At 42.7% G+C, this 27,723-nt stretch overlaps 1 protein-coding gene across 2 annotated transcripts in view; it reads left to right on the top strand.

Annotated features, from left to right (window-relative positions):
• Kyat3 (kynurenine aminotransferase 3) overlaps positions 1 to 26,065 on the top strand; it is a 33,495-nt gene extending 7,430 nt beyond the window's left edge. For both annotated transcript variants that reach the window (XM_075981178.1, XM_075981179.1), the window contains 12 exons: positions 5,049 to 5,107; positions 5,851 to 5,995; positions 6,238 to 6,387; positions 8,784 to 8,870; positions 9,276 to 9,401; positions 9,493 to 9,613; positions 12,476 to 12,552; positions 14,035 to 14,124; positions 16,984 to 17,170; positions 20,305 to 20,378; positions 20,816 to 20,902; positions 25,645 to 26,065. In XM_075981178.1, the coding sequence (XP_075837293.1) occupies positions 5,049 to 5,107; positions 5,851 to 5,995; positions 6,238 to 6,387; positions 8,784 to 8,870; positions 9,276 to 9,401; positions 9,493 to 9,613; positions 12,476 to 12,552; positions 14,035 to 14,124; positions 16,984 to 17,170; positions 20,305 to 20,378; positions 20,816 to 20,902; positions 25,645 to 25,707 (1,266 nt within the window). In that variant the 3' untranslated portion in view covers positions 25,708 to 26,065. The remainder of the gene's footprint in view (positions 1 to 5,048; positions 5,108 to 5,850; positions 5,996 to 6,237; positions 6,388 to 8,783; positions 8,871 to 9,275; positions 9,402 to 9,492; positions 9,614 to 12,475; positions 12,553 to 14,034; positions 14,125 to 16,983; positions 17,171 to 20,304; positions 20,379 to 20,815; positions 20,903 to 25,644) is intronic.
• The last annotated feature ends 1,658 nt before the right edge of the window (positions 26,066 to 27,723 follow it).

Genomic DNA, 27,723 nt, shown 5'->3' with positions numbered 1-27,723 from the left:
ATTTGGGAGCCAAGTAGGAATAACCATGGAACACAGATTCAGGGTACCCCAAAGAACGTGTTCCAGTGTGGTGACAGTCTGATGAATCTTTTATGGTAATGGACAGAGAGAGATTAATTCTATAAGTTATGACTCTAGAGAACCCTGTCTAACACAGCGAGTCAGTTGATTTACTCTGGTTGTTCTAACAAAGCAAATGGTTAAGAAATTAGATTTCTTTTTTGTTTTGTTTCCTTCACTGCCTTTGGAGGCTGAGAAGCCTGAGCACATTGTAAACAGGAACACTTCGTCCTAAGGAAACATCTTCCTTGACTTCCAGTGATTTCTTGGGGATGTTGGCATCCTTGACTTGTACACAAATCCCTTAGCCTTGGCCATGCCCTTTACACAGGCTCTCTCTGTGTGTCCTCTTAAATTAGGGACCCATGGGCCAAAGTAGATGTGAGCCTCCCCAAAAGACCTTTTTCAACTATCGTCTATGCAATAGGCCTATTTCTTTCCTGTCTTTTAAACAATAGGCAAATCTTTGTTTTAATTCATTATATGAGTGTTTTGTCCACAAGAGGGTGCTGGATCTCCTGGGACTGGATTACAGACAGTTTTGATCCACTCATGTGGGTTTTGGGAATCAAACCTGGGTCCTTTGGAAGAGTAAACAGTGCTCTTATCTCCCAAGCCAGTGAGACCCCAGTGACTCTGTATCTGTGGACACATTCTGAGTACTGAGAGTTAGGACCGCAACCTATGTAATTGAGAGGGACCAAATTCAACCTGTAACAATGACCTGTCTGATCTTCGCTGTAGGGCGACCACTGCTACTTGACAAAGTTCCAGCAGCAGAACACAATCTCCAGCGCCTGTTTACTTTCATTTTTAATGATTCTCATTATGGGTTATGGGGGTACCCTTATGCTTTTTCCCTTGGGAAACTTTTTTTCAGGTTTTGAAAGATGAAAAATGTATAAAATGGCAACCTCTTTAAACAAAATAACTCTTTGGAAAAAATCCCCACCACCATGGGACCATATAGGGTGATCACCCTGCCTATTCCTTCACAAGTTAACACCAAGCCGCTAGAAAGTTTAGATGAGTAACATATGCTTGATAAATAAGATATATTTGATAATCAATATTTATAGATTCCTAAGGTCTACTCATGCTGTGGGATTCCCCTCTGTATGCTATGAATATGTTTTATTACCATTGGTTACTAAAGAAGCCGTTTTGGCCAATAGCTTAGTAGAATAAAGTTAGGTGGCAAATGGGAACAGGACAGAGAGAGAAAACAGGCAGACTCAGAGAGATACCATGTGGCTGCTGAAGGAAAAAGGTGTGAGCTGCCAGTCACAAACTTCCTGGTGGGCTACAACCTCGTGGTGATACACAGATTAATAAAAATGGGTTAATTTAAGATTAAAGGATTAGCTAGAAACATGCATAAGCTATTGACCAAACAGTGTTGTAATTAATATAGTATCTGTGTAATTATTCGGGTCTGGGTGGCCTACATGTCTGCCCACATACTCAGGTTTACAGTAATATTTCTACCCTCATCTTTGCTCTCTTTAAACTTTAATTATTTGAATATACTAATTCATATTAAAAAAACTTCAATATTCCATACTAGAGAAAGTCCTTTTCCCAAGGTCAGGCATTTAAATGAGAGCCCCCATTTTCTCAGGGGCATAAAGAAAGTTCCTAAAAAGGGAGGTATTTTTATCTCTGGCCAGAGGAACTTGTGGCCCTTCGATTAACACGTGGCTGGTGCCTATTAACTTGTGAAGGTCAATGCTAGCTTCCTCAACCCCTAATCAAAAGCCACACCCCAGCTCACAGGCCCCCTTGCTCCCATTGAATCTTTTGTGCAATAAAGTAGCAATCATCCCAATTCACCTTCAGCTTGGGTCAATGTCCTTCCCCTCGCCCACTCCACACCTCCACTTTGGGACCTAATCCCCATGGGAGCTGGACTCCCACAGCTTTACTTAGTCATTTCCACAAGCACTACTGCTTCCTCTCCTGATCAGTCCTATAACCTGGCTCCGTGGCTCAACTGGAAAGTATTGGATCCCCAGTTATTGGGGAAGTAATAAGTCAAATCAAACAGAATTAGTAAATCCAGATTCAATCAACAGAGCAGAGTGAGACAACTCCCAGGTAACTCTCAGGAAGGCATGAGATCTATGGAAGATCTGTGGGCAAGGTCTTAAATAGGTGGTCTTGAGCAGTTCCGGGGGAAGAGCTGCCAGTGGTGGGCTTTCTCAGGGGCAGGGTCTGGAACAGGAGTGGGGCTGGGCAGAGCTTCCCAACATCAACCATGAAATCACTATGACAAGAAAAAATGTATAAACAGAAGAGATGTGTATATATCCAAGCAGGGTCTTCTAAGATTGATCTCTTTGTTTTAAAGTAGGCTGTGCTCTTCGCAGAGACTGGCTTATGTCTCAGGATGAATGACATGGAACAGAGCGACAGCTGAGTTTAAATGCGCGAGTGGTGTAAGCAAAAGGAAACCTTTATAATTCTATGCTGTTAATGTATCAGGGCTGGAGAGACTGTTCCGAGATTAAGGCACTGGATAGGGTATTCTCAAGGCCAAAGAAAAGTTACATGAAAGAAACAGAAGACAGGATAGACTCGGGAGGTCTGTCTGGTCATGCCCAAGCAGCCAAACAGCCCAGAGTTTACTTCAGAACTTGCTTAGCAGAACAAAGCACAGCACAGACGGTCAGTCAGTATCCAGCCACAAGACCATCCCTGTCCTTGAGTGAGCAGCCTCCTCTCCAACACGTGCTTGCTGCTCGGAAGCAGTCTCACTTTCTATCTTGATGTTCCTGAGGTTTGTCGTCAGCCGTATACTCTCTACTTGATAGAGTGTTCTTTTCTCACGGGCTAAATCAGAAGTCTCTCACAGCCCTCAAGGCTATTGGAAAAAGTAGAGCAGGCAAGCTTGAATTCAAAGGACTTCCTTAAGTCAAAAAAGGCTCCAAATGGAAACTGGGCCATATGTGGGCTCCCACAGTACTCCGTGTCTGTATTGTCTATGGCACCCCATAAAAACTTTTCGTTTTCAGTTTGCAGGGGAACAGTGCATGCAGGAGGGTGCACATGCCAACGAATGGGTATTTGGAGGCTCAGTGTCAATGCTGGGTATCTTTCTCGGTTGTGCTCTACCTTATTTTTGAGGCAGGGTCTCTTATTGATTTTGTCTGGAGTTCACTGTGTGAGATGTCTTGGCTGCACTGGAGCCCCTGGAACCATTCTATCTCCGTCCCCGTCTTGGAGTTACAAGCCATGAGAGAACCTGCCTTCTACATGGGTGCTTGGGATACGAACTCAGGGCCTCATGCTTACCCAGAAAGTGATTTGCCCACTAAGCCATTTCCCCAGCCCTGCTTTTATTTAAATATATAAATCTACTTTGCATTTCTGATCACGTGCTGAGTGAATCATTAAGTTCTCAACACATTTTCAGAAAGAGGCAAAAATGCCTTTGTTAAAAATATCCTTTTCTGTTCTGCGAGGTCTTTTGAGTTTTATAATTGTATTCTCTAGAGTAGCATCGTGTTCAGGTGGGACTTCATCAAAATGCTGTTCTAGAAGTGTGTTAGCCTCCAGAGAGTTTATTCATGATTCCTTTCACTGGAGTTTCAAAGATTACAAATAGGAGACTGAGAAAGCTATTTCTTTGGTATCGTTATTGGAAATAGAATAAGAACAATGTTCTATTTAATAACCATTATCATTATCTCTTTTCCAAATTGAATTAAAATTGCTTTAATATTCTATTATAAAATTCCTTACAAAAATGCTGTCAATCATTTTTCTTATTTCCACCAGGCTGCTAGCAATGAACTCAAAGCTAATTTAATACTTTTGAGAAAGAGTCAAAATATAACTTTTGAATTGAAAGAACTGAAATAGTATGTATGGTATGGTAATTATAACTTCTAATATTTTCCTACTACAGTCTTAGCTTGCTTGCTTAGTGTTAGCAGACCTAATGGGAATGACTGCTATATTTTAAGCTACAACTTACAGTCATGTTTCTTAGAAGGTCTTAGTATGTGAAAACCAGTAGAAGGTAATTTAAGTATGGGCTGTCGAGAAAGGTCATGGGCTCAAATCTTGGGCTGAACCTGTTTGAGATTGTTTTACAAGTATTGCTAGATGTAAAAAGTTCTTTTCTTTTCCAACTTCGTGGTACCTCAGTTTTGCTCATGCATAAATGGGGTTCATAATGCTACATAGGGCTGGTGTGAATGTTAAAATTTTAGTCACGTAAAGTGCGCAGAATGGTGCCCAATACATAAGCATTGCTTCATAGTGTTAGCATCAGTATCCGTAATTGAGCAGTGTAGAACCATTTATTGAGTTCTTCCTGTAGGCCATAGGAGGAGCTTCCTTATAGAACTATGGATGTATAATATGTTATGCAAACTTCATGGCATGGCTCAAGATTCTCTTGAAATCTTTTCTGTTGGTGTTATGATTGAGCTCTAGAGTCTGTTTCAAGCCTTTTCTGTTGGTGTTGTGATTGAGCTCTGGAGTCTGTTTCAAGCCTTTTCTGTTGGTGTTATGATTGAGCTCTGGAGTCTGTTTCAAGCCTTTTCTGTTGGTGTTATGATTGAGCTCTAGAGTCTGTTTCAAGCCTTTTCTGTTGGTGTTATGATTGAGCTCTGGAGTCTGTTTCAAGCCTTTTCTGTTGTTGTTGTGATTGAGCTCTAGAGTCTGTTTCAAGCCTTTTCTGTTGGTGTTGTGATTGAGCTCTAGAGTCTGTTTCAAGCCTTTAAATTGATTAGCTCTTTATGCTGGGGTGGGATTTTTGTTCTTGAGTGTAAAGATATGAGGGCCACAAGGAAAAACTTTCTGTAGAACAGTAGGAAAGAGTTGACAATTCCTTAGAATTTTGCACTGGGTTCTAAAACTTCTTTGCGTGGTACCATTTACAAGGTAACAGAAGACAAAAGGAAGAGAGGCCCATTGTTACTGGCCTCTTTGAATTTTGAATAAAGAATTAAAAGAAGCTTTCAATATTTATCTTTCAGAAAATGGCTTTGAAATTCAAAAATGCCAAACGAATCGAAGGCCTGGACAGCAATGTGTGGTGAGTGTCTTAGACGAATAATCATGTCAGGTTTCCTGTGTCCCTTAAATTGGGTTTTAGCTTCAGCCACAATCCAATAATGAAGCCTTTCATTTAATTCCCCCCATTAATTAAGCTTGAATGGGAGGATGCTGGTCCCTGGGCTAGCACTGGATACATAGCCGAGGATATCTTAAACTAAGTTTGACTGATGCTTTCATGAAATTGACAACAGTTTCCTTTTCTTTGTTTCTTGAAGTAGGGCCTTGCTATGTATGTAGCCCAGGCTGGCCTCAAACTTTTGAGCCTCTTGCTTCAGCCTTCCCTCCTGGGATTACATTTACAGGCATTAATATACCTACATACAAATATGGCTCAAATATGAATGTTGTTAAATTGAGGTCTCTAAGGAATATAGGGTCATTTTTTCAACCATCATTTGCTAGATAAATTCATTCTGTGGGTGGTAACGTTTTTGTTGGGAACCCATTGTGTTTCATCTCTAAGACAAAGTCCTATTTTTTTGTTTTATAATGAGAACATATGATATTTTTTGTTTGTTTTTCAAAACAGTATTTCTCTTTGTAGCCCTGGTTGTCCTGGAACTCACTCTGTAGGCAAGGCTGGCCTTGAACTCAGAGCTCCAACTGCCTCTACCTCCCAAGTGCTAGAACTAAAGGCATGGGTTACCACTGCCTGATCACATATGATAATTAAGCTAACTCTATAATTTCCTAATTTTAGTTGTTTCCTTTGTTAATCAGGGTTGAATTTACTAAGTTGGCTGCAGATCCTGCTGTTGTGAATCTTGGACAAGGCCTTCCAGATATATCCCCTCCTTCATATGTAAAGGAAGAATTATCAAAGGCTGCATTAACTGATAACCTGAATCAGTACACAAGGGGCTTTGTGAGTCTATCGGGACCATGTGGGGCATACACTGATACGTCAAGCTGGGGTGTGTGTGTGTGTGTGTGTGTGTGAACCACTCCTCCTTAAAGGATCAACTGTCCCAATCTGGAAACTCAGAAGCCCCTTGCCCTTACCTCTTGGGATGAATCCTCCCCAACTTCCAGCCTTTCACAGTCCTGTTTTGGCCCTGCATTGACTGTTATTCTGAAATTGTTTTGTCTTTATCTTTAATACAACAGGGTCATCCACCACTTGTGAAAGCTCTGTCCTGCTTATATGAAAAAATTTATCAAAATCAAATTGACCCAAATAAAGAAATCCTCGTGACAGTGGGAGGATATGGATCTCTCTTTAATGCCATCCAAGGATTGGTTGACCCGGGAGACGAGGTGAGTAATGAACACTGTCCTAACACCCAGTGCTTCTGTCCCACATTGGAACCTTCTCCTCATTTTGTTCCTTTCTTTTTCTCTCTCAATCAGTTTTGAGGTCTAGTGGTGGTACATTCAAGCCAGCCTTGAATGTAGACTGGGATAATTACCATATAACTCTAGCACACATAATGATACTGCATCTTCCCAGTGTCCAGAAGATTTAAGCCCTGTCCTGGTGTCTGTCGCCCAGAGTTCACCCTTTTTTTGTAATCTGCATCTCAGTTCATTCTCATGGCTCTTTTATTGGATAGAGGTGGGAATAAGATGGTACAGGCTCTTGAGTTTTGCTTTGTTTTTCTTTTCATGTGTTATTATGTCTGCGATATTTGTTCGCTTTGTAAAGTTCTTAGTTAATTGGCTAGTTTGCTTTATTGTTTTTGAGACTAGCCCAAGCTAACCTAACTTCTTACGTGGTTGGCATGCACACCCACCTCCACACACAGAGACACATACACAGATTCAATAAAAACCTTAGACTGTGTGTGTTTGTAAACAAGCTTATATTCTTCCATCTAGAGGTAGCAATCATGTGAATTTATTCAACTGGCCGTTTAAAAAAGGAGAACTATAGACACAAATATAGCACTGTTATTTATACATGCAAAAGGTAAAAAAATAATTCTTAAATTTTGGGAACTCTCAACATTAATGTAAGAGCAAAAATTAAAATTATATGACATTTTCATGAAATTGGGTTAGGTTTAAAAAAATATATAAAAGCATAAGCTGGAGAAGTGGCTCCTTGGACTGGCAAGGGGGCTCATATGATAAAGCCGTTTTCTGCCAAGCATAATTTGATCTCCAGAACCCACATGATAGAATAAGATAACCAAAAGCTGTTCTCTGGCTCCCGCATGTGGCCCATGGTGCACACAAGAGCATGTACACAACAAGTAAACAAATAAGTGTAAAAAAATGGTATAAAAGCTAAGCAAGTGTGGTGGCACATGCCTGCCATCCCAGAACAGGGGAGGTTAAGCCAGGGGTCCGGAGATCAGTCAGGGCTAGAAAAGATCTTATTTCAATGGAAGGAAGGAGATGGTCTTAGTTACTTTTCTGTTTCTGTGACAAAATATCATAATCAAGACAGTTTACAGAAGAGAACATAATTGGAAGTCTGCTTAGATTCAAGGGTGAGAAGAGACCATAGCCATCATGGCAGAGAGCATGACAGCAGGCAGGCAGACAGTCATGATGCTGGAGCAGTGGTGAGAGACTTCATGTTGAAACAACAGCCATGAGCCAGAGGGAGGGCCGAGTGGAATGCAGTGGGCTTTCTATCTATCTGTCTGTCTGTCTATCTGTTTGGTTGTTTGTTTGTTTTTTGAAACAGGGTTTCTCTGTAGCTTTTTGGAGTCTGTCCTGGAACTCTCTCTGTAGACCAGGCTGTCCTCAAACTCACAGAGATCCCCCTGTCTCTGCCTCCCTACATCCGCTGCCTCTGCCTGAGATTAAAGGTGTACACCACCCCCACCCAGCTGGAGTGGGCTTTTGAAACCCCACTGATATAGCTCCTGCAACAGGGCCACACCTCCTAATCCTTTCCAAACAGTTCCATAAACTAGGGCCCAAGCGGGCAAACATGAGCCTGCGGAGCCCTTCTCACTCAAACCACCGCAGAAAAAAAAGAAAAGCAGAACTTCTAGATTGAGTCTGCAGGCTGGGGTGTGATGGCAGCAGACAAGATCAGTCCCTCCATTTGAAGCTGCAGCAAGGGAGGTTGGAGGGGAGTTTGAGAGGTCAGAAATCTGATCCAAGGACTGGGAGGAAAAGGTGCCAGACACCACATACCTGGGGAGGAGGGGCTGTGGGCATCACACAAGAACAATAGCATCCACTCTGACCCCTGACTCAATTGTTTACTCTCAACATACTGTCTCCAATTGGCACTCCACTCTAGAAACGAGCACAGTGTCATTTCCTGAAATCCTGCTCCTATCACTGTCTGGTATATCAAGTTCCTCCTGCATTTCGTTTTCTAACTTGAAATACAAGAGAAAAAAAAAACCACCCTTACTGGTTTTGCTCAGAACATACTTTTGAAAATATGATGAGCAGTCCAGGCACCAGATAAAATCTGGGTGTGCATCTATAATAATTGGCAATTTTGAATGTCCCCACTGTAAGCCTCTCTGTAGATCTCCCAAGAGACCAAGAACTCCATCTCTGACTCCAAGGATGCCTTTATATCCAGGGTCTTTTGCACTCAGACGTTCGCTCCATGAAGACCGAGCCTGTCTTTTTCGTTGCTGCATTTTGTCACTTGGCACAGCGCCTCTGACATAAGAGGCACCACATTCCGGAGGTGAATTGCTGGCTGATACCCTGTGTTCTTGTTTCTTTTATCTCAGGTGATCATAATGGTGCCTTTTTATGACTGTTATGAGCCCATGGTGAGAATGGCCGGAGCAACGCCTGTGTTTATTCCCCTGAGATCTGTAAGTCCCCAGACCATCCGCTGGCCCGAAGAATGTTTTAAATTACTTTGTCGTTGAAGATATAGCTAAGTCTTTTGAAAATAGCCAAGGTGACTCACTGACTCCTCTGTCAGTCTTATGGTGTCACACCTGGCCCATAGATACAGCTGGCTTCTGGGAAGGAAGAACAGCTGTTAGTTGACAGCGTTCATTGTTTCTTTAAACAGGTGTGTACATAAGACTCAGGGCCTCTGGGTCCTCGAGGTTGAATTAGAGCCTAATTATTTGTGCCTGTGTTCTTCATTAGTCATGTATTCAGTTACCTTTGTCGGGTCTGTCTTTAATCTTCTTTCTTCACTAGGTTGTTTGTAAGACAGTAAACATAAATTAATTCGTTCAAATCACATCTTTATTCTTCATGCTTAGAAACCTACAGATGGGACGAAGTGGTCTAGTTCTGATTGGACATTCAATCCTCAAGAACTGGAAAGTAAATTTAGCTCTAAGACGAAAGCCATTATATTAAATACTCCACATAACCCCATTGGCAAGGTAAGCGAGCCTCTTTGCTTACACAGGCTGGGAGTCCCTGTTTCCTCACGTGTAGTATAACTGGCTGTGCCCTTTCCTTTAATATGTGTAGGTGTATACCAGAGAGGAGCTGCAAGTCATTGCTGACCTCTGCATCAAGCATGACGCCCTGTGCATCAGTGATGAGGTTTATGAGTGGCTTGTCTATACGGGACATAAGCATATAAAAATAGGTACTGATTCGGACGGAGTCTCCAGTCTGAGTGGGTCTGGACACATGCGGAACAAAGGATCCGAGAGGACCCCAGGCCAGCTTTGAAATAGTCTCTGCAATGGGTATCTACGTGCACACTTACGAGGGGCATTTAGATGGAGCGTGCTTGAGAGATTAAAGCTCAGCTTAGTGAACGGATGTCCCAGTGGGGGAAGGGACTTGAGATCACACTGTAAAGCTGGGACGTGAGCAGAGTAGGTCTTTTGCCTATCTTTGGCTCCTTAACAAGAATCCTGCTGTTCCTCAGTATATAAGACACTGGGGACAGAGCTTTTTATGAAGCGGTTTGTGATTGTCCTGAATGAGTTGCCCAAATAACAGCAGGGAGTTATAGAATGGCAAGCTATTGCTCTTCTGTTCCTAGTGGGATTTTGCAATTGCTACTGGGCTACCTCACTCAAATACTGCTGTATCAACTCGGCTGGCCCAAGCTCTCAGCTGTAGAGCTGTAAGCTGTGCGATAACCTTTGGGTCTTGCACTGTCGTTCTGTTGCCTAGAAACACCCTCCCTCTGGTGTCCGTGATTCCCTCGGGGCTTTGTTCCCTTCTCAGTCTCCCTCACCTCCAGCATTAGCTTCCTTCACTTTTATTTTGTTTTTCCCTATATCGTTAAACAGAATCGATGCATTTTTCTTCTAATTTACCAGAAGGATGAGATTATTATTTGTGTTGGTCTCTTCTAAATTCTCATTTTCCACACATGGTAGAAGCGACTCAGCATGACACAAACCAGAGTCAAGAGAGGAAATCCCAATTGAAGAGTTCCTGAATCACACAGTCATTTGGCTACCTCTGTGGAAAATGTCTTGATGATATAAGAAGGTGCGCTCCACTGTGGGCAGTGCCATCCTTCGGCTAGTAGTCCTAGGCATTGTAAGGAAAGCAAGTGAGCGTGAGCCCATGGTTCAGCATTCCTTCATGGTTTTTGCTGTGCTTCCTGAGCTGTTAATTAGTCCCAACGCTGGCTTCTTCAATGATGTGCTGTGACGGCAAAGTGTAAGCCAAACAAACCCGTTCCTCCCCGAATTTGCTTTCGCCCATGACATGAATCATGGAAAATTAGAAAGCAAACTAGAATATTTTACGATCAGATGTCTTTGCTGAGTAAGATGAATAGGAAACATGGAAGCGATAAAGTTGTACACCTGCGTGTGAACAGAAGTTCTGTGTACCGTCATTGTTACGGTGGTGCATTATAATTGGCCACAGAGACGGAAGGAGAAAGCAAGGGCTTGGGGCTTGAGGGGATTAGAATGTAACAAGTCTTCCCTGTCCCTCCTGCCTGCTCCCAAGTCAGAAATCACAGACTTATTATTAATTATGAAAGTTCAGCCGATAGCTTAGGCTTGGATCTAACTAGCTCTTATAATTTAAATTAACCCATTTATATTCATCTTTTGCTGACACTTGACTTGTAGCTGTTACCTCTCCTCCTGCATTTTTGATTATTTTCTGTCTCTTGGCTTTTCTTCCTCTTTCTTACCTGTGGGTCTCTCTGCCCCAAAAGTCCTGCCTAGCTCTTGGGATTTGAACTCAGAACCTCTGAAAGAGCAACCAGTGCTCTTAGCCTCTGAGCCATCTCTCTAGCCCCAATCTTTGAAATCTTAAAATGTAAATGGTGTAATTTTTTAAATCAAAGTCTGCATAATAGCTCAGTTTGGCAATATTCATCCTAGAAGAACGTAGAGGATTTCCAAATGTACTGTTTCCTTATAAATGATAAGCACCAGGGAATAGTATAACTGGCGTGATTTGCTGAAGATCACAAGACTTCAAAACCTTATTGATTGGGCACTCACACATGATAGCGTGTATGTTGAAGCCACAGACCACTCTGTGGAGTACAGTCTCTCCTCCCACCTTTCCCTGAATTCCAGAGATCCAACTCAGGCTCTCCCAGCAAGTGCTGCTGCCCACAGTCATTTTGATGGCCCTCAAGGCATATCCTATTACAAGAAGAAGAGGAAGAGGAGGAAAGAAAATGACAGAATTTCCTCTTATTCTTGGTCAAATAGCTCCCACTGACAAAACTGCCATTTCAATCATCACAAAGAATGTTCCTCTCTATCCCCACCTCATTCATACACTAAATGACTGATATTTGAAAATTTTTCCTTATAACCTATGCAGCTAATTAGCTGACCCCTTAGGAAGAGAGGGGCATCCACTTTTGCGTGGTTAAAAAAAAATAGTCATTGACAAATTGCTTAGATTATTTTTTAAAAAAGTGATTACATTTCATATTGTAGCACAGAATGTCTGCCCTCCCCTTTTCTGCCTGCCTAAGCTGATGTGGTGTTCCAAACTTTAACCAAATCCTCCCTGGACCAGGAGGCCTCCTCTCCCTTCCACCATTGCCTAATGCCCCTGCCTGCCCCTACTTCAGCCGCCAGCACAGTGCCTCTGAGGCCACCTGGGTGTCACTTCCTCCACAAGGCCTCAAGCCCTTCAGAGGCAGAAGCCACAGGCTCCTCTTCTTTGTTTCCTTTGCCACTCTTAGTTTTTAAGAAAGACTTGATGGACAATTGTGAGTGGATGACATTGGCAGACATCAGTCAAGAATGCCTTGGCGACTCGCCTGTGGTTGGAAAAATTGTTCTGAAATTGAAGGTAGCGATGCTCGTGCAGTGGTGGATTATACTTGCGTATACTTCTTTAGAAAAAGAAGACGGAAATAACTACACTGATACTATTTAATATCTATTCTCACTGAGTTCATGTTGTCTGCATTGTGTCTTTAGGTTATACTAAATGAAAAGTAACTGGAAAAAGAAAGTAATTGATAGCCAGTTATCGACTTATTTTTCTTTTCCTCTTTAAGCCACTTTTCCAGGTATGTGGGAGAGAACAATAACAATAGGAAGTGCTGGCAAGACTTTCAGTGTGACAGGTTGGAAGGTAAGAGAAGGAGGGTACTGCTGGGCTGGGGGTGTGGCTCAGGAGTAGAGCCCATGCTTTGCAAGTGAAAGGCCCTGGGTTCAATCCCCATAGGAGGCTGTTACACAGAGAGCCCCTGTCTTGGAAATAATAAATTAATTAATTAATAACAGTAATAATGAAGCTCATAATTTAATTTTTGTACAATATTTTGCATTTTAAATGCATGAATAATATATGTGGAGTTTTATACTTAGTGATCTTTTCCATTTTTACTGATTTGTTTGGTTCTCATGCAAGCTTCATCCTATTTGTTTTTAATTACATGTATTTATTTGGGGACTGGGCGATGTATGCTGTGGTGTGTGTGAGTGTGTGTGTGTGTGTGTGTGTGTGTGTGTGTGTGTGTGTGTGTGTGTAGGGCAGAAGGTAATATGTAGGAGTCAGTTTTCTTCTTCCACCATGTGAATCCCAGAGACTGAACTTGGGTCCTGGGGCTGGGAAGCAAGCAAATCTTTACCCTCTGAACTATATCACTGCCCCATCTTTCATCCTTTGAGACCGAGTAATTTCCTTAAAAGAAAAAAAAATGAAGCAATTTTAAATGCTATGAATGATCAACTTATGATACTTTTTACTTTACAAAAATATTCACATATGAAATGAGAAAGATAACACTGGCTAATCCTCCAGCTTTAACTGTGACCCAAACAGTAAGTGTTTTCAGCAATGCTAATTCTTTTCATTCTTAACAGCACAGTATAAAGTGGGCAAGGTTTTCATCTCTGTTTTACAGACTATAAAACTAAGTCACAGTAATTTTTACTGCCTGCCTGAGATTACACTGCTAATAAAGACAATCCAGGGCAGGTAGCCTGCCTTCAGAGTCCCTGCACCAACCACTGTCCTGTTGATCACGGCAACGCATTCATCAGGATCTATAATCCTGAGCCACAGGGAGTGGAAGCAAGAAAATCAGGAACCCAACATTCTCTCTGGCTAACTTATGAGTTCAAGGCTAGCCTGGGCTACAGGAGATACCGTCTCAGTATCTCCTGTATTATTTAACAACGAATAATGTCCCAGTTAAAATTCAGTTCTCCTTCAGCCTTACCGACGCTAGACAGGGAGGGCTAGCAGACCAGAGGAATGGGTGGAAACCAGTGTGCATTAATTGTGGAGGAGTCTTCTGAGCCATTGTACAGAATTACTTGTGCCTGTACTTAGAGCAAGTATAACTTCTGGCTTTTATTCCTCGTGAGCCCCAGAAGGGGCACCTCAGCAGAGGGAAGGGCTCACAGTGATCACAGGTTTTGTTAGCTTCAGGAGGCAGGGTGAGTGAAGAAGACAGACCTAGGAACTTCACGAAAACAAGTGTTGCCCCGCTTTTCTCCTGGGGACATTTCTGAACTACCTGTGTTTGTCATTTGCACTAACTACTCTCTTAGATATGATATATGTCCTTAGATTGGTTTTTGAAATCTGCTTTTCTCTTTTTCCCAGCTTGGCTGGAGCATTGGCCCTCATCACCTGATAAAGCATCTACAGACTGTTCAACAAAACACTGTGTACACTTGTGCAACTCCTCTACAGGTACATGTTGGCCTTTGTGCATGCGGGAATTAAATAGCTTCCTCATGAGCAAGTCCTTCTAACGCAGTTTGGGAATTCTGGGGCAGACAGATAGTCAATGGATAAAGTTCACTGGGTGTGGTGGTGCATGCCTGTCATATTAGTATGACTGAGGCTCAGCCAGGAGAGTCTTGAGTTCAAGGCTGGTCCAGGCCACACAGAGACGTTAAAGCATAGCTGGACAGTATAGAAAGACCCCATGGGAAGTGGGAGCGGGCAGAGAACAAAGAGTATTTGGGAAGCTACATGGCGTCTGCCTGTCTCTACCTTCTTTCTCCCTGCACTCAGTTAATTTTCCCACCTACCTATATTCTGCCCTGCCACAGGCCAAAGCAGCTTCTTTATTAACCAGTGGTAATAAAACATATTCATAGCATAAATCCCACATCAGTATGTAAAGGCCTAATAGATGGTAGACTCTTTCTCCCAGGTGAGTCTTTTTCTTGAGCACATGTCTTAAGCTCCCAAACTGTGGGATTACAGTCAAGTGCCACCATTCCTGGCCCTTAATGCATATCTTTGTTAAACGGTTGCTTTTTTGTATACGTTCATAGAAACAGATCTATTTATCATTCTCCTCTGAATACCCCAGATACTGAAACAGTGTTCTAGTTCTAGAAGGCAGTTGAGGCACAAGAGAACAAAACTACTGACCCCGTTGAACTTGTGTGTTTGGTGATTTTTCTTTCAAAGTTGTCTACCCAGTAGGAAACAATCCCATTGTTTCAGTGATTCTCTAAAATAACCTTATGAAAAAAGGCTCGTTCCAAAACTCTGTTTTATTATAAGTTCATTTTTATCACCTCAAAATAAAGCCATTTATTCATTGAAGATTTACTGAAGATTAGAGATTTTACAAACAAAAAACAACTGCACTCAGGGAGCTTAACACCCAGTAGAGGGACATAAATAACAGAGACGCTTTTAAAATATATTATGTCAGGTTTTGATAGATACAAAGAGAAGGTGGGGAAGAAGGAAGATGTAATGATCCAGGTTGGGGAGTGTATGATGTCATATTGGGTAATTCTTGTGGAGAAGACAGCATCTGGTTAACCCAGAGCAGAGCCCTGTGGCCTGAGAGAACAGGAAGGGTGAAGTAGACAATATAACTGTCATATCATAAACATAGTTACTGGGATGAGGTCACCAAGGAGGAAGAGTAAGAGAATCTCAGATCTTGAGCGGTAGCTGGGAGTCACATCAAGTTGGCCCATGTATGTCACTGTTAGGACTGAGGGACATGGGACGCCGTGGCAGTTTTGATCGTAAATTATCAAATGGAGGCTGGTGCTTCGTTGAGGGAGAAGGTAAGGGAAGAGTTCCATGAGAGAAATATTAGTGCATTAAACCAAGGTGAGAACGGCAGAAGTGATGAGGAGAGATGGGACTCTGGACATAGCTGGAAGATTACGTCAGTGGTGTTTGCTACTGGTCGACATAACCGGACTTGAACAAGAAAAATCCAGATACACTTAGCACAGCCGTTTGTGTCTCTGTGCTCTGGATTTCCCAGGGCAATGACTTCTATCGTCAATGGACAGATTGCTCATAGAGGTACAGCTGAGATCCTAGAACGTTTCCTGGGGCATCTTAGTCGCTGTTTCAGAAAAATCCACAGACAGCTGCGTTTGGATGCTGTTTTCCTAGCGTTGAAGAATTGCTGATTCTGTCTTACTGCTAAATTCTCCTGCCACAGACTTCCCTCTTGCCCCTTCCCACCTCATCATGTTCTGTCTTTTGCTACAGTTCTCTCACACAGAACAGATTTTCTTCTGCCCTTTCCACCTCACCTCTCTACCCACCCTTCAGTACGCACTAATTGGAGGTTTTACGAAAGCCAGAGCCACACCTATGTTGTGAACTGTTCTGTTCCCAGCTCTTACTGAAATGGCTCACTTTGCTTGCCAACCCTCTAGCCTTCTGCTTGGTAGATCTTTGTGCTGAATTCCTCCTGTGATTATGACTTGTTTTTATCATCCTGCCCTGACATGTTTCTCATGGATCTGATGATCACTGCCAGATAAGGACCTGCTACCTCATTTGTGTCCCCTTTCCAGTGTGTTCTCCCATGATGGAAGTGGTGCTAGTACCATTCCTGAGGCCTCTAGGCTTCTGGCCTAATCACCCCCAAAGGCCATACTTGCTAATGCTCATTCCTTGGAGACCAAGAACTCACCATATGGAGTAGGAGGAACACAAACATTAAGTTCTTTGCTCTATATTATTGGTTTTTCTTGGTCCCACTTCTCTGTTCTCTTCTTGAGTCACCAGCGCTGGAGGAGTTGCCCACACAGTCTACATACTTGTTTCTAGCCCCCATTTCATGTACATCGCCTTGCTGTGGTCAGGATGATTTTAGCATTTCCTCTGAGGAACAAGGAACTTGTATTGGCTTGTCTACACAGCAGGCCAGCTTTAATTTCCTCCTGTGCTGTCCTAGGTAACGGAAAACACTGACTCCCCGTCACCTCTCTGGACATTCTTTAGTCTGAGATTTAATAAACTGGATGACGGCTCACCCCAGTAGAAAACAGTTCATGTCTTTTGTTACCAAGGACACCATATTTATGTGACACCTCTTTTTTGGTTTGGATTTCTATGTCTTCCTTTGTTTGTCATATTAGATTTAAACATTTACATAAAACTTCCTCCATCAACCCAGGGAGCTGGATAGTTCACAGGAATCTGGCTGTAACTTCCTGAGTGACTTCCTTGCCACAAATCTTAGTTGGATGACCTTTATTTATTCTTCCAGTAAATTGAGCCATAACTGACATTACCATGCTCTCCCCTCCCCTTTTATATCTTAACATGCAGGCAGCCTTGGCCCAGGCCCTTTGGACTGATATCAAGCGCATGGATGACCCAGAGTGTTACTTTAATTCTCTGCCAAAGGAATTAGAAGTAAAAAGAGATCGGATGGTCCATTTACTTAACAGTGTTGGCCTGAAACCCATCATCCCTGACGGGGGTTACTTCATCATTGCCGACGTGTCTTCCTTAGGTTTGTGAAGCCTTTGCTATTTCACATCTACAGACACGTATGTTTGAAAGGAAAGCAGAGACATATGAGGGAAAGGTGCCCAAGCCAGAACGCATTTTATCTCTAGGAGGGATGATTTCAACACTTTCAACAGCTCACTTTCCCTTCAGAACTTGTACTTGAACTTTCACTCCTGGTAAATTGCTATCAGGTTGGTGTTGTTCCAAAGTGTTCTCTTACAGAACTGTTCTCACTGTGTTCCAGGGTGTACCTGGAAATTCTGAGTGTGAAACGGTACACTTGAAATAGTTCATGAACATTTTTCTAACTTTTCTAAATGCTGTTTGGTAGACTCTGTGAAGCCTCGGGGAATACCTGCTGTTTGCAGAGCTGAACGCTGGGAACAAGGGGAGTGACTGACATCCGTTGAGACTCTACTATATGCCAGGCTCTCAAATACCATCTTCTAGAAAGCATTGCTAGTGCCACCCTTGCAGGCAGGAAGGTTTACAAAGCCTGAAGTAACTTCCCAGAGTCGTGCATATGGAATATCCACAGTTCTGCTTCCAACACATGGCAATATTGACTCCTTTTACATGGGGTATGGGCACCAGCCAAGGCTCATGTGTGGAGGGCAGAGAACAGCGTTGGAAATCATTTCTCTCCTTCCACCATGTGGGCTCTGCACCTTGACTTCAGGTCACTAGACTTGCCTTCAACTGATGCTGATGGCATGATCCTGACTTGTCACCCACAAATCTTCAAGCTGGAAGTATAATAATGAATAAGTATATAGGAATCTTGTTGGCCTTGGCGCCAACCTATGCAGATCCGCAGATCCGTTTACAAGATCTGGGATTTGAGGACCTTAAAGAATGAATGGGTCAGATGACAGTCAAACACTACAGACAGCTTTGCTTCATTTAGTGTACTTTCTTACATAAATGTAACAAAGAAAACCATGATCCAAAGAAGGTTGTTTGGGTTCAGAAAAATATGTAAACCAACACCAGTGAGCACAAACTAAATAATATTAACATGCTGAATATTAACAGTCCTCTCCCAGAACTATCTCAGGACAGACCAGTCTTAACACGATTGCCTGACACAGGCTGTAGATTGTCTCTGAAAAAGCAAGCAAGGCAGAGGACCCTATCCAGATTCAGGGCACACGGAGGACGGCACTCAGCATATCCTTTCCCCAGATTGGATTCTTTAGCTATGTTCTGACATCCAACAAGAATAAACATACCTTATAGATTGAATGTAAATGTTTGTCACGGGAGGCGTGAAGCCGCCACATCCAAGAGTAATCCAGGGACAAAATGTACCTGAGGTAAAAGGCCCTCTGCCTTTTTTCCTGGAGCCGCTCTCAGAGTTCCCCGAGGCACCGTTCACCATGCGTCATTCCTTTGGCCATGTTCCAACAGTTTTTACACAAAACTTATATTTTTTTAATACTTAAAAATATTATTAATAATAAGTCTTTGATACTCATTATTGATTATGATCACTCTAATATGGTTTTCAATATTTTAGATTGTAATAACATTATATGCCACTGAATTTGAAACTGAAGTTTCTCATTTATGCTAAATTTTAGAAACCTAGAGGAAATAAAGGAAAATTCAATTTTATGTGAAAAATGAATGTATGGTAGTTTTTTTGGGGGGTGGCAGCATGAACATAGGTTCATTATGAGAAAGTGGGGGCTCTCCTGAAGTAGGAGGAGGCTCCCTTAGCTCTGGATTCATGTAGGAATCATTTTGCTATACACAAGCATTAGACATTAGTAATTTTTTTTCATTATAACAGGTTTCAGAGAACTGCGATGCTAGACTTTCTTGTAGTTGACACTTGAAGTCCTTTCCAGGAAGTGGTCACAACTACTGGCCCCACCTTGGGCTGCAGGGAAGGCTTTCATGGGTTTTTATGGAGTGCCTGTCCCAGAACACACCCTTATCTTGGTGAAGAGCCTTCTGAACCCCAGGAAACTTGTTTAGACTGGGGCGCCCTCTGGCTCTCGTCTGACCCACATCCAGTTTCTTCCCACCAGCTACTCTTTCAATTTCAAATCTTCAAGGTTTTCCACCCAAGTTCATTTATTGAGAAAATAGGTGGAGGACACCTGGGAAATGACCCTCGAGGTTCTCCACTGGATCAGCTTCCCCAAGACAATAGACTACAAGAAAGGATTTATCTCAGGGTTGCCCTAAGCGCCCTTTCCACATTGCCTGAGCCGGTGCATCCTGTGCCCACATCCTGTTCGAGTCTTAAGTTCTGGATACAGTGTGGTTAGGTAGGAGCCAGAGGATTTGGATGGAAAGCCTTTTCTGATATCCACTCTTTATGACATGCTACCAATGGGGGAAATATTAACATCTCAACCTCTCCTCACGAACAAACTTTCATTTACTGTGTGTGGATTGTTTCCTATACTAGAATTTAGTTCTCCCCCTTTTCTAGACATAAAAATTAAAATTTCATTTAGTGGTTGCATCAGAATAAAGGTAGCCGGGAGGCTTGGAAAGGAGAGATGGCTCAGTGGATAAGAGCACATATTGTTCTTGCAGATCAGAGTTCAGTTCCTGACACCCAAGTTAGGCAACTCACAACAGCCTATAACCCCAGCTCCAGGGCTCACACTCCCTCTTCTTGTCTTCTTGGGTACCACACATACACACACAAAACCCGTGTACACTCCCATATGCATATACACAATTAAAATCAAAATAAATAATTTAAAAGGAAAATTAAAACAGCCAGGCATGGTGATACATGTCAGTAATCCCAGCATTCAAAAAGTTAAGGCAGGACAGTTGTTACATGTTCAAGGCCAACCTGGGATACATAGTCCCATACAGCCTAGACTGCCATGGGAGATGCTATCTCAAAAGTTATAAAGAGAAAGAATAAAGGCAAAATGTAATTACCATGATACCTTGCGATGCAGGACAATGGAAGACTAATGGTTATTGAAAACATATGGTATGGCAGGTCTTGTATTCAGAACTGTGTTACTAGCACCTTCTCAAGAGAGCCGTGTGACATTGGTGCTGCCGTATCCTCACTGAGAGATGACAAAGCGTGGCATCATGCCATCTTCTTTCTGGAGAAGCAGTCCTTCCTCCGCTCACCTTTCCCTGTGGTTGCAGATGCTGACCTCTCTGACATGAAGGGTGATGAGCCTTATGACTACAAGTTTGTGAAGTGGATGACAAAAAACAAGGTAACATTCACTGACCCTTGAGCGGCTGTGATGTAGCAAGCTTATCAAGGAGCTTGTGCATGTGCTTTGAGTGACAATTCTAGCTTTGTTTCTCCTCCTTTTCTTTATTTTAGAATCTTGGTTTACCTGAGCTTCGATTTTTGAGACAGAGTCTCACTATGTAGGCTCGGCATGCCTGGACCTTGCTGTGTGGACCAGGCTAGCCTTAACTCTGGGAGATCCGCCTGTCTCTGATTCCCCAGTGAGAGGCAAATGTACTGCCCTGATTGCAGCCTTCATCCAAACAGTCCACTTAGGGCTTTTTGAGGGATTATAAGAATATTTTTCTTTTTAAAAAATTATGACCAAACAGTGTCTATTTCTGGAGTCTGTGGTCTCTTCGGTGACATTTGGAATGGGTGTGGTTTTTCTGTTACATCATCTCCCTTGTTTTCCAGAAACTGTCAGCCATCCCTGTTTCAGCCTTCTGTGACTCGCTGTCTAAGCCACAGTTTGAGAAGCTGGTGCGGTTTTGCTTCATTAAAGTAAGTGTCTGTATTCTCACAAAAGTATCTTGCATTCCAACTTATGAAGCACCTTCTTTCCTGTTTCTAAAAATGATATACAAAGTGATGTTTTTTTAAATTTGACTCGGTGCCATGAAGTTAACTGTAAGTCAGTATTCTGCCTCTGTTTGCTGTTACTCTTGTTTTCAGTTTACTTATTCATTTGTGGTTTCTTGAGACAGGGTCTCACTCTGTGGCCCAGGCTGCCCTCTGACTCGTGACAATCCTCTGGTCTCAGTCCTACAAGTGTTAGGAGACACCATCCTTGAGTCATAGTTTTTTTTAGGGGACGAATATAATCCTACACCCTCTTCTAGCCTGTGTAGATGGATATCTGCACATTGGTATCCTTACATGTGCGGCATATGCTCACACACACACATTCACATACACATGGCTTTTTTAAAGAAAAAATGAATTCTTAAATGAAAACAAAAGATGTCTCTATGGCTAACCAAGAGCATTCATCACCGTTAGACCACTCTAGAAGATCTGCTGTTCTTTTTTTTTAATTTATTTATTTATTAAAGATTTCTGTCTGTTCTCCGCCACCGCCTCCCATTTCTCTCCCCCTCCCCCAACCAAGTCCCCCTCCCTCGTCAGCCCAAAGAACGATCAGGGTTCCCTGCCCTGTGGGAAGACCAAGGACCGCCCACCTCCATCCAGGTCTAGTAAGGTGAGCATCCAAACTGCCTAGGCTCCCACAAAGCCAGTACGTGCAGTAGGATCAAAAACCCATTGCCATTGGTTTCAATTACTTGAGTTCTCAGTAGTCCTCATTGTCCGCTATGTTCAGCAAGTCCGGTTTTATCCCAGGCTTTTTCAGACCCAGGCCAGCTGGCCTTGGTGAGTTCCCGATAGAACATCCCCATTGTCTCAGTGTGTGGGTGCACCCCTCGCGGTCCTGAGTTCCTTGCTCATGCTCTCTCTCCTTCTGCTCCTGATTTGGACCTTGAGATTTCTGTCCGGTGCTCCAATGTGGGTCTCTGTCTCTGTCTCCTTTCATCGCCTGATGAAGGTTAATATTCAGGAGGATGCCTATATGTTTTTCTTTGGGTTCTCCTTATTTAGCTTCTCTAGGATCACTAATTATAGGCTCAATGTCCTTTGTTTATGGCTAGAAACCAAATATGAGTGAGTACATCCCATGTTCCTCTTTTTGGGTCTGGCTTACCTCACTCAGGATAGTGTTTTCTATTTCCATCCATTTGCATGCAAAATTCAAGAAGTCCTTGTTTTTTACTGCTGAGTAATACTCTAATATGTATATATTCCATACTTTCTTCATCCATTCTTCCATTGAAGGGCATCTAGGTTGTTTCCAGGTTCTGGCTATTACGAACCTGATAGAAGAGAAAGTGGGAAGTACTCTACAACACATGGGCACAGGAGACCACTTCCTACGTATAACCCCAGCAGCACAGACATTAAGGGCCTCGTTGAATAAATGGGACCTCCTGAGACTGAGAAGCTTCTGTAAAGCAAAGGAATCTGTCACTAAGACACAAAGGCAACCCACTGACTGGGAGAAGATCTTCACCAACCCCGCAACTGACAAAGGTCTGATCTCCAAAATATATAAAGAACTCAAGAAACTAGACCGTAAAAGGCTAATCAATCCAATTATAAAATGGGGCACTGAGCTGAACAGAGAATTCTCAACAGAAGAACTTCAAATGGCCAAAAGACACTTAAGGTCATGCTCAACTTCCTTAGCGATCAGGGAAATGCAAATCAAGACAACTTTAAGATACCATCTTACACCTGTCAGAATGGCTAAAATAAAAAACACCAATGATAGCCTTTGCTGGAGAGGTTGTGGAGAAAGGGGTACACTCATCCATTGCTGGTGGGAATGCAAACTTGTGCAACCACTTTGGAAAGCAGTATGGCGGTTTCTCAGGAAATTCGGGATCAACCTACCCCTGGACCCAGCAATACCACTCTTGGGAATATATCCAAGAAAGGCCTTATCATACAACAAAAGTATATGCTCAACTATGTTCATAGCAGCATTGTTTGTAATAGCAAGATCTGCTGTTCTTAAGATGTTATTGCTGGGCTATAGAGTAAGTAGCTCAGTAGAGCAAGCACTTGCTGAGTAAACATGAGGACCAGGGTTCTGATCCCCAGAACCCACGTAAAAGCAAGATAAACAAGGCAGTGGCCTGTAATCCCAGCATTCTAAGGTGGAGGCTGTGTCCCCAGGCCACGCTGACAGCTACACCAGTCCATAGCTGGTGAGCTGTGGATTCAGGGAGAGACCCTGCTTCAATATATAAACATGAAGAGTAATAAGGAAATTATCAATGTCAGTTTCAGGCCTTCATAGGTTTACACACATACACACGCGCACCCATACACATGCAAAACAAGCACATGCCGTACATACATACATACTACATGCATGTTATGGCTACTCAAAACACTGTGACTGAGACCTAGGCAATCTCTATACTAACTCCATTCATCCAAAGTCTACCTAATATAACATAAATACTTTGTTTTGTTTGGTTTTTATGTTTGTTATTTGAGTCAGGGTTTCTCTGTGTAACCTTGGCTGTCCTGGAACTCAGTGTATAGACCAGACTGGACTTAAATGAACAGAGATCCACCTGCCTCTCTCTCCTGAGTGCTGGGATTAAAGGCTTGTGCTGCCACCACCCAGTAGTAAATACTATTTTTTACAACAGAATAATGTGAATATTTGGTTGACTAAAATATAAAAGAAAAAGAAATACAATCATAATGGCTGGCCTAAAAAAAAAATCTAAGCCCTAGTGTCCACTTACAATGGAGATATATTAATGTAAGTCTTGTTCAAAATACTGTATGTTGAAAAATGCATTTACCACAACCACATTATTGAACAGCGTATCTTAGAAATGCAGGCGCCTGGCGTCGCAGCCATTTACCTTTTGGATCATGAGGCTCCTTGCTACATACAGCCCAGCACTAGGAAAGAGTATGAGAATATCCTACCATATATTATCAGCCCCCCAAAATATCAAAATTCAGATCATGGTTGCTACTGAATATCTGTCATCATAAAATCATAACATAGCCAACAAGCCACCACAAGCCAGAGGCCATCTTTATAAACACATTGTTTGAAAATACAAACATAATCGCCTGAAGGAAAAAGTCACCGTAAGGCTTCAGTTTTATGTGGGAGTGGTAGCCTACAACCTTTAATCTCAGAACTCAGTTGGGGGACACAGAAGCAGACAAATCTCTGAGTTCAAGGCTAGCCTGATCTACATAGTGGGCTACACAGAGACGTTCTGTCTTGAAAAACAAAGCATCAGCTTTACTCCAGTAAACACAGCCCTACTCCTTTTCTCTTCTTGGAAATAATTCAGAGAGTTGTAAAATGATTTCACAAACTACCCAGCATACAGGGAATGGTTGCCAAGTGTCATCAAAGTGGTGGTTAAAGGAAAGGATGCCTAGAAAGGATCTGTGTCTCAAATAATAGGTGAAGCCAATGGACCAAGAACAGTAGAGATTGCAGATGTTCTGACGGTGGAAGAAACAGGACACAAGTCTGCAGTCATGTTGTGTAAACACTGTGAGCCTGGGTGGAAAGGAAAGTCTAGCTGGGCTGTGAGTTCCTCATTATGTCAGTGTCACCAAAAGTTGCATTGAGACAATATGGAGGAAAGGTCTTCAGTTAGGACATGGAGTTAATTCCCAGTTGGCTGACCTCGCCAGCTCTACGTGAGTTGTATTAAACTTGTTGATGAAGAAGAGAGAATTCTGTTGTCTTCTAGCACTGCCCTTTTCTGGTATTCAGGCATATATGCAGACAGAGCATTCACAGCTAAAAATATACATAAGTCAATAAAATGTAATAAAAACCATATTGCCGATTCAACAGCTAAGAGGATTTGTTTTCAATAATCATAGCCGTTTTTCTCAGAGTATTGATTAGAATGACTTATTTTTCTTATTGAAAGCCAACTATAGTAAATAACACAGTGTTCACAGGTAAAGAAATAAAGCCTGAGTATATGATTGGATTTTAATGGCAGTCATTAGAACTAAACATGAAAACTGCCATGACAGGTTGTCTTGGGGAACAGAGGGATTGACAGGGAAATGGGGGGAGGCGTTGCCTATTGGTTTTCAATATTGTCGCCTCTGAACTCATGACTTCTTTCTCTAATTATAATTAATGGAATAACTGCTTTCCGTTTTTTAGCTTTTGTTTTTTTAAGTATTTTTATTTGTGTGTGTGTGTGTGTGTGTGTGTGTGTGTGTGTGTGTGTTCATGTAGGATAAGAGCGATTCATCCTATCCCCTGGAGCTGGAGTTTCAGGCAGTTTTGTGAGCCACCCAGCCACATGAGTCCTCTATAAATTAGTGCACGCCTTTAACCTCTGAGCCATCTTCCCATTCCGCCCTCATTTTTTTTTTTGCATTTGTATTTTTATTTTGAAATTCTTTCTTCACCTAAAACTAAATATTTTCTTATGCCTTCTATGGTTTTTGTTTCGTTTTGTTTTTTTAGAGATAGCAATTCTCTATGTAGCTCTGGCTGTCCTAGAACTCACTCTGTAGACCAGGCTGGCCTCAAGAGATTCCCTGCCTCTGTCTCCCAAGTGCTAGTATTAAAGGCCACCACCACCACGACGTGGCTTTATCTTCTATATTTAAATATTTCTCTATCTTGAGTTCATATTAATATGTAACAATGCGATTCTTTTATTAATTTCCAGAAAGACAGCACACTGGATGCCGCTGAAAAAATCATCAAGGCGTGGAACAGCCAGAAGTCTTGATGTGAACCGGTGCGAGTGTTTCCAGCCTCTTTCAAGGGCTTTCTACTCAGTGCTGCCACCTTGTGGGCACTAAGAAGAAAACATCTCAGGACAAACATTTCCATCGCCTTTCCAAAATGAACCCCATTCCTAAAAATAGTCAGTAAATTCTGATTTTATTCGTCTGGAATATATTAAAACACCTGACACGGTAATTTTGTGAGAGTCAGTTTCTCTATGTTGTATTTTCTCACAAATGGAAACAGAAATCCCATTTACATTTCCCATACCTGATAACAGCGCTTGGGAGGTAGAGGCTGGAGGTCATCCTGGACTACATGAGACTCTCTCAATAAATAAAACAAGCAAAAATAACACATACTTCATATGACGCGTGTCTTTGAGGATTACTGGCCCAGTCTGTAGAATGCATAGTAAACAAACTACGGACACGTGGTGTCGGCCAGTTTCACTTCCCCATAGCATTGGAACCAGCCAGCTATGTGGGTGCCTCCAGCTTCCTCCCAAGGACACTGAACTTTGCTCCTGGCTTTGCTTCTCTGTGCTAAGCGCTGCCATGCCTTGGGGTGGCTTTGAGGTCTGTAAGGGCAGCCTAGGTTTCACATCCCTTGACCTGTTGCCTCCGCTGCTGTTCACCTCTGCACCAGCTGAGCCACCTACTCCCTTGGCCACACCTTGAAAGTGTCATCACTCAAGGCCGGTTCACCTTTGAGATGGAAAGTCGTCTCTGTAACCACCTGTCCCCTAGATCACGGTTTCCTGAACACCTCCCATCCTCCAGGTCCTGTTTTCATGGCTGAGTTCTCTCTCCCCTCTCCCCCTCCTCTGTCTCCCTTCTTCCCTCTCTCTGTCCCTTTTTAAATGTACTGCAATTTGGAACCCAGTATTTCTCAGAAAATGGTCCATAGCCCTCTTACATCAGCATCAACTAAGAGCCTTTTAAAAACAGGCTCTTCCCCTGAGAGCTAGTAAATAATCTCAGGGCCTGACCTCTCTTCTGGCGATTTTTACACAGATTACAGTGTGATTGCCTCTGCTGTACTTCATTGGGTCTTCAGTGTGATTCCTATTAGACTTCACAACTACGCTCATGTCCTCGCCTTCCCTGGGCTTCATTGTTCTGTCGCGTGGGGTTGAAGTTCTATGCCTGCACCAGGGTTGCTGGGCACAAGCGGGTATAACCTAGCAGCTGCGAGTTCACCTCCTTAGCCTTTGATAGTGAGTTTTCCCTACCTGTGGCCACATCAGCGATTGCTAATATTCTCTATGATAGGAAACCAAAAAATCCACTCTCTTGTCTTCTTCCCACATCACGCCCCACCACCAGCAACACAGCTAAGTCGGAGTAAAGTCAGAAACCGCTTGCGATGTACCTGACCTGGCATTTGTCCTTTCTTCATCTACATAGTAACAAAGGTCATCCCCAAACCTGTCCAGGCCACACAATTCGCAGGTAGTGATGGAATAGGGAAGGTTGTTGCTTGAAAATTGGGTCCAACTCTCAAAAGGAGAGCTTGTAGTTGGGAATGGAGCTCAGTAGTACAGTGCTCACCTAGTGCAAGCAAGGCCGTGTGCTTGAGTCCCGGACCAAAAAATAGTAAGGCTTAGAACCCTGGAGACAGTTGTTACACAGCCTACAAGCTTCACAGGAACCTCAGCCTATCAGCCCTGCTGGGAACGTGGGGAGGTTTTCACCTGGCCTTGAGCCTGCCCTCTGTAGCCAGCCCTGTACTCACTCAGTGGCCATCTCACCACCTTTGCTCCAATGATGTTTCTTCTCACTCTCAAAAACGTAGTTCTATTTTCTTGTGTCTCTTCAGAAATGAGTCATGTCCACCCCTCTCCATCTTACAGTTTTCTTTCTAGAATTCTTTCTTCTACTGTTTTCATTCTCCTGCAGGTAAAATTCTTCCTCCTTCCTTCTTAGTTTCTCTTCCCTCCTTTCCCACCTGTCTTCCCTTCAACAAGTAAGACCTCATGGTTGTTCATCAGTGAACAAATAGACACATAGCTCTA

The sequence above is a fragment of the Microtus pennsylvanicus genome, chromosome 7 (genome assembly GCF_037038515.1).
Source record: "Microtus pennsylvanicus isolate mMicPen1 chromosome 7, mMicPen1.hap1, whole genome shotgun sequence".
In the NCBI taxonomy this organism is placed as follows: domain Eukaryota; kingdom Metazoa; phylum Chordata; class Mammalia; order Rodentia; family Cricetidae; genus Microtus; species Microtus pennsylvanicus.
Note: the sequence above shows the minus strand (reverse complement) of the source record. Positions and strands in the feature narration are given on the sequence as shown.